This window comes from Stegodyphus dumicola, chromosome X1, assembly GCF_044657685.1.
Source record: "Stegodyphus dumicola isolate Sdum_Otavi_A_Nest chromosome X1, ASM4465768v1".
In the NCBI taxonomy this organism is placed as follows: Eukaryota; Metazoa; Arthropoda; class Arachnida; order Araneae; family Eresidae; genus Stegodyphus; species Stegodyphus dumicola.
The window spans coordinates 51639219-51655087 of NC_140780.1; the positions used below are offsets into that span (position 1 = coordinate 51639219).

The 15869-nt window shown below is 33.7% G+C and overlaps 1 protein-coding gene across 6 annotated transcripts in view; it reads right to left on the reverse strand.

Moving 5' to 3' along the window:
* The window catches only part of Rbcn-3B (WD repeat-containing protein Rbcn-3B), a 130200-nt gene that overhangs the window by 32275 nt on the left and 82056 nt on the right, over positions 1–15869 (reverse strand). For all 6 annotated transcript variants that reach the window (XM_035354307.2, XM_035354304.2, XM_035354305.2 and 3 more), the window contains 2 exons: positions 9079–9191; positions 436–728 (listed from right to left, as the gene is read on the reverse strand). In XM_035354307.2, coding sequence (XP_035210198.1) covers positions 436–728; positions 9079–9191 — 406 coding nt within the window. The remainder of the gene's footprint in view (positions 1–435; positions 729–9078; positions 9192–15869) is intronic.

Here is a 15869-nt window from a genome sequence, read left to right on the forward strand (position 1 = left end):
ATTCATTAATGACTATAATGTGACATAATTTACAAAAATTAAGTATTTTCATCTTTGTACATAATGCTTCTTTTCTTTCCTGCATAAATTTGCTACACTTATGGGCAATTTGGCATTAATCAAAACTTTGTGTTTTCCTTTTTGTTGGTTTACCATTGTGTGCTTAACTTTTGGAACCTAATGTATAAGCATCAGAATGAAAAAGTACTATTACAAACTAACAGATAAGCAAAATGATTTCACTTTTTAGCCACGAAAATGATACCTTCAGAGCACAAGTAATTCATTAGATGGATTACCTCATTAATTAAGCAAAAGCTTCCAAATTACACAAACATGAACAGATAAAAAAAATCTCCTCGTAATAACATGAAAAAACAATTAACATATTAAGAAAATGAATAAATCAAATTCCATTATAAAATTTCTACTCACATAGTAAATGCTGGTTTGGTGGTAGTATTATTAGGTATAGTATGCAGATAAGTGGGCAATATCAAAGCCATATGTCCACCTCGAGACAGTAACCCAAAACAGACAGGTCTCATAGGGCGCAACAATCCTAATTTACTTTCACATACTCTATCTAACTCAGCATCTAATCCCCATGCATGTAACAATGATAATAATAATTGTGCAATTTCCATGGTCAAATTTGCTTCAGCAAGATTCATTTGACGTTGCTTCTTACTTGGAATTTCAGCACTAGCAGTACTTCCCCCAGAATCCTACAATATAAATTCATAAATGCATGCAAAATGAGGAATATAAATACATTCACAAGCAAAATACATTTCTAGTTAAAATCAGCTGCAACTGAAAACAATAAAAGCATAAATAATGCCCAAAAAAATGTACACTGCGCAAAAAAAGGGGGACACAGTTCTATATCTCTTGTTCTACTTGGCTGAATGATGAAATTCAAATTTCGTTTTTCATGTCTCGAAAGCGCGACGTAAGATATATATTAGATTTATATATGGCATCATTCTAACATAGGTATTTTGACACAAAATTGGACATTTTCTGAAATGTCATGCCAGTTTTGTGTCATTGGACATTTTCTGAAATTTCATGCCAATTTTGTGTCAAAATACCTATATTAGAATGCTATATATAAATCTAATACATATCCTAAGTCGCGCTTTCGAGACATGAAAAACACAATTTGTATTTCGTCAATCGGCCTAGTGGAACAGGAGATGTAAAACTGTCTCCCCCTTTTTTTTACACAGTATACCTGCAGATGGAGGACAAAATAATACGAACACCTGTGAAATAATGGAAAATCTTCATTAACAGGGGGTTGGACCACCCTTTCCCTGAAGTACAGATTGAATGTGATGTGGGATAGATTCATAAAGGTCATGGACAATATTTAAAGGATTATTAAGCCATTTCTCCTGCAGAGCAGTCTCTAATTCTGAAAGTCCGTATGGAGGTGGAAATCGGGGATGAAGTTTGGACTCCAAATATGGCGATAAAGGTTCAATAATATTCAAGTCCGGAGACTGAGGGGGACAAGCGAGATGTTCAATTGCATCATCATGCTCTTCGAACCATTCTTGAATATGCCTAGCAGTGTGGATAGGGGCAATGTCGTCTTGAAAAAGCGTTCACTCCTCCAAGGAATACAGTCTGGACAAAAGGATGGACATGATCCCCTAGAATGCTTAGATAGTGATCCTCCCATGCAGAACAGCAAGTGGCCCAAGACCGCACCAAGATATCACACACCATACCATAATGGCGCCACCCCCTTGCTTCACAGTCAGAAAGAGGCAGTCAGGATGAAACGCTTCTTTGGGCGTTCTCGAGACATAAATGCGTACGGTCATCTGAAATAGGGTGAATGACGATTTATCTGACCATATTACTTGTTGCCACTGCTGCGGGAATCAGCCTTTGTGATCTCTGCACCATTCGCGTCGCTTGAAAAGATTGGTTGCTTTCACCAAGGGTTTAGGAATTGCTACTCTGAAATAAATGTTCGCAGCATCAAGTTCCCTTTTGACAGTTTTTGTTGAAATGGGGTCCTTTTTTGTTGAAATGGATCATTTCATTGGGGAACTCTTCATTTTGGATGTTATCTCGGATAACAATTGCTTGTGCTTTAGACCTGTCCATCCCTATCAGCCAGCTTTGACTTTCGGCCACTGTTGTGCTTTGAAGACGTCGTCTTACCCTCTTTTGTGTATGCTGTCATAACGGCTGATACCGTACTCCTTGCACACTCCAGAAGGTTTGCTGTTTCCATAACCGATGCACCACTTAAATGCGCTCCAACTATCATGCCTCTTTGGAACTCTGACAGGTCTGACATTTCAACTTCTCACAGGCAGTTCGATTAAAGCATGCAACGCAGGTGACTGCTATTGAGAGACTGATACCTTCCTCTTCACGCTCACTAGGTGACAGACTTCTGTTGCAGGTGGCACGGCTGTACTGAAGGTGTGAAATACGTCATACTTTTTCACAGGTGTTCGCATTATTTTGTCCTCCGTCTGTACATTAATTACAAAATGTGTATATATACATAATACATAGAGAGAAGGTGTACATAAAAGAACATCAGAATTTGAAAGTTCTATATCGTATCTACTCACACACACACAGCTTTATACACTGACTACCAATAAGTATTTGGACACCTATGCAAATGACGATATCTGCGGTCCTAAGGTACGTCACGGACTCTGCCGGTATATATCATGTAGGAAACAGCATCCGCTTTAGTCACATGCAAGATGCCTCGCAGTTCGGAGCTCTCTGATTTCGAGAAAGGTATAATTATCAGGTATCACAAATGTGGCCGATCCTTAAGGGACATATCTAGCAATCTGAAGTACCCAAAATCGACAGTGGCCTATGTTATTAAGAAGTGGAAGGTGAGCGGTGATTGTCGGAATGTGCCCCGAGTCGGCAGACCAAAGAAACTGGGAGATAGAGACCGACGAGTGCTGTCCAGAGAAATTCGGAAGAACCGCACCCAACTGATGGCCCTCATCCGCGAGGAGTTTCAACACGCATCCGGGAGTATTGTTTCAATGAAGACCATCCATAAGGAAGCACATCTGCTTGGTTTTCATGGTCGTGCTGCTGCCCATAAGCCTTTGATCACAAAGTCCAACCGTGCTGCTCGGTTAATGTGGTGCAAAGCACATCGAAATTGGACCGTAGATCAGTGGAAATGGGTTCTTTGGAGTGACGAATCAAGGTTCACCCTTTACCGTTCGGATGGCAGGGTCTGGGTCTGGCGTCTACCTGGAGAACGTCTCCTGCCAGAATGCAATGTGCCAACAGTCAAGTTCAGCGGTGGAATTATGGTCTGGGGGTGTTTCTCCCGGTATGGGCTGGGACCCTTGGTCCCCATTCATGGTAAGCTCAACTCTGATGCCTATTGCACTATTTTGGATGACAATGTGCTTCCTACGTTGTGGCAGTTTTACAGGTTGGACCCCTGTTTCTTTCAGGACGACAATGCCAGTTGTCATGTTTTGACGTTAACCAAGGCTTGGTATGGTGCTAATGGAGTTTATCGAATGGACTGGCCTGCCCAGGGTCCAGACCTGAACCCTATCGAGAACCTCTGGAACAAATTGCATCGCCGAATTCAGGGGTGCACTACCAGTGCAAAATCTGTGAAGGAACTTCTATGTCTTCTCCAAGCCGAGTGGAATAAAATACCACTAGCTGTCATACAAAGACTTGGGGAAAGTATGCCCCGAAGGGTTCACGCTGTAATTACCTCTCGTGGAGGCTCTACCAACTATTGATTTTGAATAAAGTTAGTTTTTCTTTTCTATCACAGATGTCCAAATACTTATTCATAGTCAGTGCATAGCAAGGTTCTAAAATTTTTTTAAATATTCATTTAATCGTCTTCTTCCTCAAGACATTCAAAAAGTGAACTTCCCTAAATTTTAAAATGAAATCGTCCAATCATATGCACCTTCATCTACTGAGGAGTATATTCAGGATCTCCAGCCATGGTTTGAAGTGATGCACAATTTTGCATGGCAGCAAGCAAGTCAAGTGGGCAACAGAGAAGATGAAGACTCAAAATGACACAAGAGCTACAAGACACAAATTCAATGAAGGTGACAAGTTGTTACAGAATCTGATTCAATGGAAGGAACTTTCTCCTACACTTACAGTCACCCTAGGGGCTATTGGCGAGATATCACGCCAAGCTGGTGATGATTTTGGCAATTAATTTTGCCATCAAACTTGACTAGAAATCACCAAAGTCACCATACTTCATGACATTTTGGTACAATCCCTCTGTGATTGTAACTGGTCCAATCTCTAAATTACTGAAATTGCATCCGGTTGTATGTAACTGTAACTCTGTATGCCTTCCAGCAATTTTTAAGAAATTGAAGACACTAAAAATTTCTCAGAGGTCGAGGGAAAACTATATAAAATCAGAGAGAGCATCAGTTTAGTTTTAGTTCAGGGTTTAGCTCAGAGCAGTGAGAGATCACTGTGTGAGCTTACGTATTTGAGGTTTATTTTTATATTGTCTTGTGTTTAACATTATTAATAGTTTGACATAGTAACCACTATTGTTACCTGTCATACTGAGAACTGTATGAATACTTCTGCGAAAAGTTCCAGAACTATAAAGCGTTTCTTTTGGGAAAATAAGTTTCATCAAGCTATCATTAGTTCTGTGTGCATTCAATTCCTTACAAAACCATAGGCATATAATAATACAAACAACAAAGGCAAGCATTTGCTCCTGCATCCATATGAATTTCTTACAACTCCTATACATACAAAACTTCTACATGTATGACTATCTGTTGTGTATATATGTGTACACATCGAGCCTTTAAAAGTTCTTACAAAGCCTTTATTTTCTCAACTGTTGGTGTAGACACATAATCCCACTAACAGAAAGGTTTTAAATGATGCAAATATTCCTGTTTGGACATTTTAAATTTAAAAAAGAAATGAGTTTGTAAAAATTACAAAATCTACCATTTTCAGGGCCCTATGGTCCCTATACATATATTCAGGAAGCATTTTCATTCATTTTAAGAAATAAAGTACAAAATTTATGACTCTGATTCAAGAAAGTTTGACTAAGATATTTCATTTTAAAATTTCAGACCATATTCAGGGGCCATACCCACACTGCAGAGCAAAAGGTTGGCTTTTATAGATAATTAAGAATGTCAGCTTAGAAAAAAGGTTTCTTAAGTTAATAGATTAAGTGATGAGCATTCCTATGCAGATTATATATGCAGACTCTGTCATGAAAATTATAGATCAATATAAAGCTTCTCAAAAACGATCTCTGAGATCTTATTCACAGAACTTCACAGAATTTGTATTGTAAAATAGAGATTTCCAAACTTTTTATCACATACCCCTAAGATGAAAATAATTATAATTTGTACCCCTTATAATATAACTAAATTATATGCACTTTTGTTATATATTATAATATAATATGCACTTTAAAACCGGTGCATTTATGATGTTGAGTTCCAAAAATGTTAGTTAAACCACACACACAGTAACCAATGAAAGAACTTCACACTCGCAAGTGACCGAGATCCTAATTCTTTGGTAAGCATATTTTTAGCACTTGGAAACTTAGGAATTAATTTCTGCATACCAAATACAATATATTATAAACCAAAGAGTGTTGCACACTAGTAAATCACAAAGGAATATCATTGAATGACATTCAATGGGAAATTCAAACTTCAATTATTCTAATTTACTAACCATCCTCTCAAAGCAAGTGAAAAATAATGGTAAATATCTTGAAAGTTAAATTAAATATTTCAGTAAATTTTTGTTGTATGCAAGTCAATTTTTTTTCATTTATTAAATTTTATAATGTGTATACAATTTTTGTAAATATAAGCATAAAGACATGGTGGTGTGAAAGTTAAGATTTTGTAATTTCTATAAAATTAATGCTTTTAAATTTTAAATGCCAAAATATGTAGTTGCATAACTTAAAGCATTTTTTATAACTAGAAGATATGGCTATGACTACTGGTTGCCGAAATAAAGACCAGATAAATACTTTTGTGGACATATGTGTATAGCTAAAATAGCAAAGCAAAAAGGCTCATAAAGCAACTTTTTTAATCCTCATTAATTAATAGCAATCCTAAAAGTAAATAACAAAAAAGAAAAATTAAAAAATGGAGCAATAATTCTTTAAAAAGTATGCTTGAATTATTATTGTAATCTGAATTGTTGTCATGTTAATTACTTTTTAATAGCTAAAAAATACATGTTAGAAGATCAATTACAAAATAACTAAAGTGTTACATTATTATGAATCAATAAGGGTATAAATTTTGAATAAAAATGTTGAAACAGGAATAATAAAATAGAATAAAAAAGGCCAAAAATTAAATATACATGATTAGTAGAAACATAAGTAAATAAGCACAACTACTAAAATACAACCATACATGCAGTGCTTTAAAAAAAAAAAGAGACCAAACTGTTATTTCTTAAAATGTAAAAATGTACCATAAATTATCTGAAAGATGAGGGGGGAACATTTGCTGTGTCAGATATACTTACTACGTGTATCGTAAGTCCTGCAGTTTAAAATGCTAATCAATTTCAGCACTGCTACAGTTATGAAATGCACTACAGCAATAATTTTTTTCTAAAATTTATCATAAGAGGGCAGACCTGCAGATATGGAAAGCCAAAAGTACAACATGCAATCACCTTGTGTGCTTCAAATGACTCAACAGTGAGAATAAGTTTTGTTTTGATAACACTGTTATAATGAAAATAATGAATACAGGAACATAAATCTTTAATGTATCAAGTTATGACCTATCAAGTTATGACTGTCACACCTGTGTATGGCAGGAAATAGAACTGTATAATCTTGCAGGCAAAATCTTTTTTTTTTTTTTTTTTTTTCTTTTTGAAACACACTATTTGTATTTTAAAACCACAGAGATGATGTTATTACAGGCGTACAAGCTCGTAATAGATTGAATGCACACAGAACCGATTGTAGCCTGATAAAATTTATTTCACAAAAAGGAACACTTTATAGTGCTAGAACTTTTTACAAGACTCGTACAGCTCTTCTCAGTATCACAAAGCACAATCGGTAGTTACCACTTCAGACTACTAAGAACATTAAACACAATGCAATGCACATCTAAACAGGCATAGCTACTATGGAGATCTCTCATTACTCCGAACTCACACTGAACTAAACAACTTCAAAACTGATGCTCTCTCCAGTCTTATATAGTTTTTTCCTGGCCAGAGAAATCTCTGATACTTTCCACATCTTGAGATTACTGGAAATCATATGAGATCAGGATATAGTTACAGTTACATACAGATCAATTACAATTATTCAACCATATTATCACAGTTACGCATGGACATGACCATCGTGTTACCAAGTTTGGTGACTTTTGATGATTTCTCGCAAAATTTGGCAATAACAATTAGTCGTCAAAACCATCACCAGATTGGAGATATCCCGCCAATTTAGTAAGATAACAATTTACTCACTGTTAAATAGACTTGCCCCTGTATTCTTACTTTTCTGGTAAAGATTAACTTCGTTAGATTTTCATGTTACATTATGCATGAAAAAAATACTACCATTTCACTAAAATGATTCCCATATATGCCAAAGTCAAAAATATTCAGGATCTGTAATACAGGTCTTTATTCAGGTCCAATAAGCAAAACCTTATTTCTGGATAGTACCACCCATCCATACTAAACCAAACTAGTGGATAACTTATGAAGCCCCTACAAATGTGGATACACAACCTCCTTTCCAAACTCATCTTAAACTAAGCACATATGGAATGTTCAATACTGAAAGGTCACAAGTCTCAAATGGTCGCCTTATAAGGTTTTTCTCCCACCTTCTTGCCATGCATTCGTAGTGTAGTGGTCAGCACTCTGGGCGTGTATTCCAGAGGTCCATGGTTCGATTCCCGGCAAGGGCTTTGCTCATTTTTCATCTCTCCAGCTTCGAAATAACCTAATGATCCTACAGTGGTTCTCGAACTAAAAAGTGGTGAACGATGGTTCTTCACCACCAGGATTTGATGAGTGGGTCCCCTAAACCACAGTCACCCTTTAAAAGGGGGAGTATATAATGTATTTCTCCTGCCTTCAGCACACTCGGCGCGTATTCGAGAGGTCCGTAGTTGGATTCCCGGCGAAGGCGTCACACATTTTACATCTCTCCTGCTTTCAAAAAATACCTAATGACTCTACAACCTAATACCAGCAGATACATACTTTCATATAATAATGGTTGTTATTCCCTACTAGACAGTTCACATTTTCAAAAACATTTTGAAACATTTATTTGCCTTCTATTGTTTAAAAGGTGATTACACAGCACACTGAAGGTTCTGCTACTACATTGTCACACTTCATTTTCAGGCAAGTTGCTTTGTGATTATCTTTTGCTATAATATGCATAAATATTTTTATCTTATTTTAAAACACTATTATACATTTTCTCCAAATTTCATAAAATAACCTTCATATCAAGCTTTTTAATACTTAATTTCTTAAACTGTTCCTTAAATTATGAAAACTAGTATCTTCCATTTAAATCTGCATATCTAAAGACAGAAGGAAGCCAACAAAAACATCAAACTAATCTGGAATTAAGCAAATTTCATGTGACTGTCTAAATATTAAAAAAAAAAAAAAAAAAAAAAAAAAATTACTACTAGTAATCACATGGGGAAAAGTTGCAAGAATAAAAACTTAATAATTGCAAATAAACAAACTACTTAAGTTTTTAATGAAATATTCAGATAAATAACAGTGCATGAATTTTAAAATAACTTATGTAATGAAAAATGGTAAAACTTAAAATTTAAATTAAAGATACAATTCCCATTTCACTTCTGACTGTAGTCAATTTTTATTAATAAAAACCTATGCAGTTTTTCATCCAAGATATATTTTTTAATTCTTAACAATATATATCACATATTCCATGAAATTTTTATTCAGAAACTGATATTTACATGCAATATATATATAAATACACATAATATTGTTGGCAATCCGAGCTAAAAACAATACCTTTCGACGTATGGTTATTTCACCAGATGTTGTTTTAAACCCTACACTTTCTGCTTTTGCTTGAATTTTCTGTGCTGCATTTTCTGCTGTATCTTTCACTTTGGCTATTAAACCTAAAATTATTTTCAAATAAAAGAGGAAAAAATATACTAAATTAAAAATAAACTATTTCACACTAAAAAATAGATAATTCAAAATACATTCAAAACTGCTTTTGTGACAATTTTTTTTTTTCCTTTGTGACATTTGTGATATTAAGCATGGTTCATATTTAAAGTATAATCATATCAATAAAGTTATGCAATGCTCCAAACACAGATCTTATTAAGCTCCCTCATTCATGCATTTTCTGTACTTATAATAACTTGAAAAAACACCATTAAGTAAGCAAAATATAAAGCACAGGTATAAATGGGCAGGCCACCAGAATTTCACCATACATTGTATACAGCTCTGTCCTAGTTTTGAAGGAAAACACTCCAATCCCTCTTTCCCCACCACTCATGAGGTATCACAGGGTATTATGAGTGACCCTTTGCCACACAGATACTATACACTAGCAAACCAAACCATTGAGTGTCATGCACAGATTACATGGTTTAAGTGTTCCAATTATTATCGTGAATCAAAGATTTTATTTTCCAAGTGAAATCAAATTTAAATGCAGCAACTTAGCTAAAACATGGAACAAATGGAGCCAAAAGGTTAAAAATTACCTGATAGCAGCAAGAAAGGAAAGCTATAGAGAAGCAATATGCTACAAAGATGGCCATTTTACTTAATCTCCTAGGTGAAGAAAATGTGGAGATTTTCAATAACTTCAAATGAGAGGAAAGTAAAAGGAAGGGAAAATCTTAAACTATGGAAATGTTTACAAACTATTGCATTCAGAGATAGAATAAGGTATTTGAAAGAAGAGGTTCAACACTTAATGGAGTTTATGACACCATTCACAGAATATACTGTGAATGGTGAATAAGAAGGTATGCTAATCAGAAATCAGTTAGTTCTGAGTACAAGAGAAAAATCTCTGCGAGAATGTTTGCTGAGGAAATCAGACCTGATTAAAGAAAGCTGACTTTCTTCAAGGAGCAGAGACTAACAGACTTCAGTTTGAAACACTAACATCTGCTCCAAATCCATGAAATCAAGACAAACAGTGTAAAACATTCAAAAAGGGGCATCTAATTTGAAAAAAAAAAAAAAAAAAAACAGTGCAAGCACTAATGTATTTCATTTCAAATATATGAAAGGAACATAAAAGTTTATTCACAGCTTATAGAAAACTGTGCTAAATGCAAAGGAAGAATCATTTTGTAGCTATACGCAGAACTTAGTGTAGTGGTCAGCACGCTAACAACAGCTAAGGAACAACAGCTAATGAAAAGTGAATAATAATAAGCAAAATGTGGATTTATATATTGATAATGTTTCAAAACACATCATGAATGTTGATTTGGTACCAATTAATGCATTAGATAATTTATGAATAAAAAGAGTTAACATTGAAAATAATATAATTTATTTCAAGCTTGACACAGAAGCTGAAATTAATTAAATCAGTTAGTTCTGAGTATAAGAGAAAAATCTCTGCGAGAATGTTTGCTGAGGAAATCAGACCTGATTAAAGAAAGCTGACTTTCTTCAAGGAGCAGAGACTAACAGACTTCAGTTTGAAACATTAACATCTGCTTCACAAATCCACGAAATCAAGATAAAGTGTAAAACATTCAAAAGGGGCAGCTAATTTGAAAAAAAAAAAACAGTGCAAGGGCTAATGTGTTTCATTTGAAATATATAAAAGGAACATAAAAGTTTATTCACAGCTTATGGAAAACTGTGCTAAATGCAAAGGAAGAATCATTTTGTAGCTATACGCAGAACTTAGTGTAGTGGTCAGCACGCTAACAACAGCTAAGGAACAACAGCTAATGAAAAGTGAATAATAATAAGCAAAATGTGGATTCAGAGATAGATACTGTCAGATAGATAACTGTACTTAAGAACATGAAGCTCTCAACAGATCATCAGCTAAATAAACTAAATGTAACATCAATGTTGTGTTGTAATTTTAAGTTAAAACCAGAAGGTGAAGTGTTACTGAAATGTTGTGTAAATTATTACAGTAATATTGCATTGACATTTATTGTAAAAGTTATCTTCCAAAGTAATCTTAGGTTTAAAAACTTGTCATAGATTAAATTTGGTACGAAAAATTTGTCTGATTCATTCACCCTGCTAAAGAGGATCTCATAAAAGTATATAGTGACATTTTTGGGAGTTAAAGTTTCCTGGTGAGCTGAATCCTGAAATTAAAGCTATGATTAATCCACCAAAGATAAATTCCAATCTCACTTTAAAATAACCTTAAGGTAACACTAAATAATTTAGAATCCCAAAGAGCTGTTTGTAAAGCTAGTAAGTCAACAGACTGGGTAACAGTCTGGTATTGGTTGAGAAAGCAAATGGGAGCTTAAGGATTTGTTCGGATCCTAGAAATTTAAATAAAGCCATGAAATATGAACATAATATAACACTTACTGAAGAGAAGTTAATAAGCAGGTTAGAAGGAAAGACAGTATTTTATATCCTTGATTTAAAGGATGGAATTTGGCGAATGGCTTTAGATGAACATACTGCAGATTTGTCTGCATTTAATACTCTTTTCGGCAAGTACCAGTTTCTAAGATTACCATTTAGAATACCATCAGCCTCAGGTATTCCAAAAGTGAAATTTTAATTTGCTTGATGATATAGAAAATATAGAGGCATATTTTGACGATGTTATTGCCAAAGGGAGAGTGGAAAAGTGAGAATGACAAACATTAACAAATGTTCTGAAAAGCCCAATACACTGCAACATTAAGATTGAACCTGAAAATTTCAAATGCAAGGTACCTGAAGGGATTAAGGCAGATCTACAGCATGTGAGGGTAACCACTGATATGAAAATTTCTACTGGTAAAAGAGGTGTTATAAGACTTACCGATATGGTGAATTATGTATCCATTCATACCCAAATACTTCCATTATTATGTTTCTTCTCAAAAATCTTAAAAACTTACACAGAATTAAGTTGGTTGTTAGAGCATGAAAATGCTTTTAAACAGATTAAATGTTTATTAGGCTAGTCAACTATTTTTAAAGTACTTAACAAGTCTAAACACAATGTCATATAACAGTTCAAAAGATGGTACAGGAGTACATCTAATTCAAAAGGGTTTTTGTATCATATGCATCTCGGAGTCTCATTTATGATTGAACAAAATTATGATCAGACAGAGAAAGAAAGATCAGAAGAAAAGACAGAGAGAAAGAACTGTTTTTACTCTGTAGAAATACAACGTTGTATGCAGAAAAATTCATATTTCAAAGTGATCATAAGCTACTAGCCATCATGAATAAATCAATATATAATATCCCACCCCCCCCCCCCAAGATTACAGAGAAATGTTGAAATTATTGTAGTATCAGTTTCAAATTCAATATGCAAAGGAAGTGGGATGTACCTTCCAGATACACTTTCAGAAATCCATCTCAAAGATAAAATAGCTGATGATCCAGATAGATTAACAATCGTTTATACTGTTAAGCAACTTCCAACAAGAGAAAGAAGCATGATTCAGTTTCGGAAAGCTGTTGAGTCTTACATTAAAACTAGTGTTTGAATATTTTAAAACAAATAGCCAACTAGCATAGAGAAAATTCCAGATAACATAAAATACTTTAAAATAAAAAATGACATACATATTGAATGTGGACTTCTTAACACTAGATTGCCCAAAGAAGTCTTTGGTCTGCTTTTTAATTTCAATTAGAAAAACAATTATATATATAATGTTCTTAGAATTTTGTGACTTTTTGTACAACATATAAATGTGTTTATCAATAATTGTAGTTAACCGCCTTCTTTCATTTCTGGTATATATATATATATATGTGTGTGTGTTATACCTATATTGCCCAAAAGCAGTCATTTTAACTGCTTGAGAAATTTTAAATAATTATTGAATTGAGAAAATTTCTTATATGACGAGTTCAGCTCTGTATTGAAATAACAGTTTTAATTTTTTTCGGTTACCGTCACATGTACAATGTACAAGTATGTGATAAATTGTCGATTTGGGTGTATATTTGATAAAATGCAGTTTCTCAATAAGCTAAAGTAGTACTTGTACGTTGTTCTGAAACTTGTTGAGCCATATGCAAGCTGTGAAAGAAATATCACGACTAATAACGTTTTCACTAGCATGTCACTCGCAACAAAATTATTGGCCAAAAAACAACTCTAGCTGGAACTATTAAAGGAAAGAAAAGAGAACTACCCAAATTAGCCAAACAAATGAAGGATAACATGCCTCGTTTTTCCACTCTGCTACATAAATTGGAGAATTTTGTTCTTACAATATCTAAGAGCAAACCAAATAAAAAAGTAGCTGTTCTAAGTTCTAAGCATAAATTTGGACAAAATTGATAAAAATAATTAAAAAAAATGTTAACAGAATCTATTCAATTTTATAACAGCACAAAATTTGGAGTTGATATGACAGATCAAATGGCCAGAAAATATACAATAAAAGCTAGTTCTCATAGATGACCCCTCCAAATATTTTTCAATATTTTAGATTTGGTTGCTATAAATACTTGGATCCTTTACAAAAAAATGACAGGAATACAAATATAATGAAAAGAGTTCTTGTTTCATTTAGCAGAACAGCTTTCCACCGAACAGAGCTGCAAGACAGAAAAAGTCATCAGAACATGAAGACCCACAAAGATCAACTGCAACATCATCAAATGCAACCCATTCTAACAAACGCAAAATTTGTCAAGTACGACTTTGCCACAACAGCAAAACATATGATATATGTGAAAAATGTCAAAAGTTTGTTTATGGAAGATGTACACATAAAAAGATTTCCACTTTCATCTTCAAAAAATGTACAAATAATAATGCATAAATTATTTCTTTTCCAAGTAATTTTTTTACTGCTAATATTTACTAATAACTTGATACATAACTGTAAATAATATAAAAAATGTTAAAAATTAATTTTAAACAAATTTTTTTACACATTATTTTTTACAATGCAGTCATTTTGACTATTTTGGGGCAACATAGGTGTATATTAAGTTTCTGTTTTTCTAGTATTAAAGGTTCTAAAATTGTTATATCATCATTGCTGAAAAATTATAAATTACCTTTAATTCATGAAGGGCATTCTGATGTTGACAAAGTAAAAACAGGACAAAAGAGATAATATATTGGCCACATATGTCAAGTACTGAGTCTATGATACTGCAATTTGAAGAATGTTAGAAGTTTCAAAGAGCCAATACTAAATAGCCTCTTTTATCACATGCAATTCTACAAAAGCCATTTAATAAAGGAGGTAATGATAGCAGGGAAAACAGAAATGACAATTATTTAGTTATATTGTTATTCTAAGTGGACTGAGACTCAGAAACCAATTAATAAAATAGTAATATGAATCAGTAGCAGAATAAAAGCTTTTTTTTCTTAATATGGGATACCTTCTTTAGTTGTAAGTGTTCCATTCAACAACTCCAAATTTAAGGACTTTGCCAAGTACTGGGATTTTGAATGTATTTTTACAAACCCACAATACCCTAAGAGTAATCCTATGGTAGAAATAACAGTAGGGATTGCAAAAGTCATATTCAGGAAGGCTCTTGGAGACTGTAATAGAGACGATTTCTGGATTAAATTTATCACCAGCACAACTCATGTTTGATTGTAGGCTGAGATCCAAAATTCTCACACACAATAAATTATTAAATGCAGAAATCTTTAAGAATTTAGAGGAAAGATTTGCTAAGTATGCAAGTAAAGCAAAGACATTATTATGACAGGAAAGACACTGTACTTTTTCTCCTGGAGATAATGCAACTATGTACAGCTTGAATCATCAGACGAGAGCCAGATGTCAGTTTTAATGTCAGAATCCCAGATCTTGCATTATTCAAAACAACTCAGAAAAAACTTTTACGAGAAACACAGGTAGATTGAGGGCCCTCTAGTACTTCTTTTGAAATTACAGCAGATCTGGAGTTTGACATACCTGAAAAACAGGAGTCTCAGTCTGCTAGTACAAATGCTAATGATTCTTCAACTTTAGTACCTATGGAGGTACTTCAATAAGCTCCCATGTCCAAATATCAAAATGGTCTGGGCATCATGTATACATACTCTAATATTTAAATGAGTATATTTGTAACAGATATCTTCAAGAAGGGGTGTCGCATGTATTAAAATATAATTTTAATACAAGTAACGTACATGTATTAAAATGATTTAACTATCATAACTGCAAATTTAACTTATTTACTGTCATTGTATCCATGTAATCTGCGTCATGGCTGGTTATAAACTGCATACTTAGTAAGTATTGTGTCTGTGTAACAAAAGCAACAATGCACATAGTAACCTTTTCAGTCTCTAAAATGTTTTTGAAACTGCATTTGTGGATTTAATCATAGACAGTTTACAAATCCTTTCCTTTCTTTATATTAAAATGAAGTCTCACAGAGTGCAGGCTTTCTCTTGAAGGAAATGGCTGTCCATGCATGAATCGTCCAAATTCTCATATAATATATGTAAGAAAAATACAGAATATGTAAAAAAATTAAATTAGCAGCGAAAATTAATTCCCTTCTGTATTCTAAAAATAGTAACTTCTATTTACACTGCGTCATTTCGAGAAAAATCTATGTCATAATACTCTTACATAATTCTGATGATGTAAATGGAACTAAAACTCAAGCAGCCA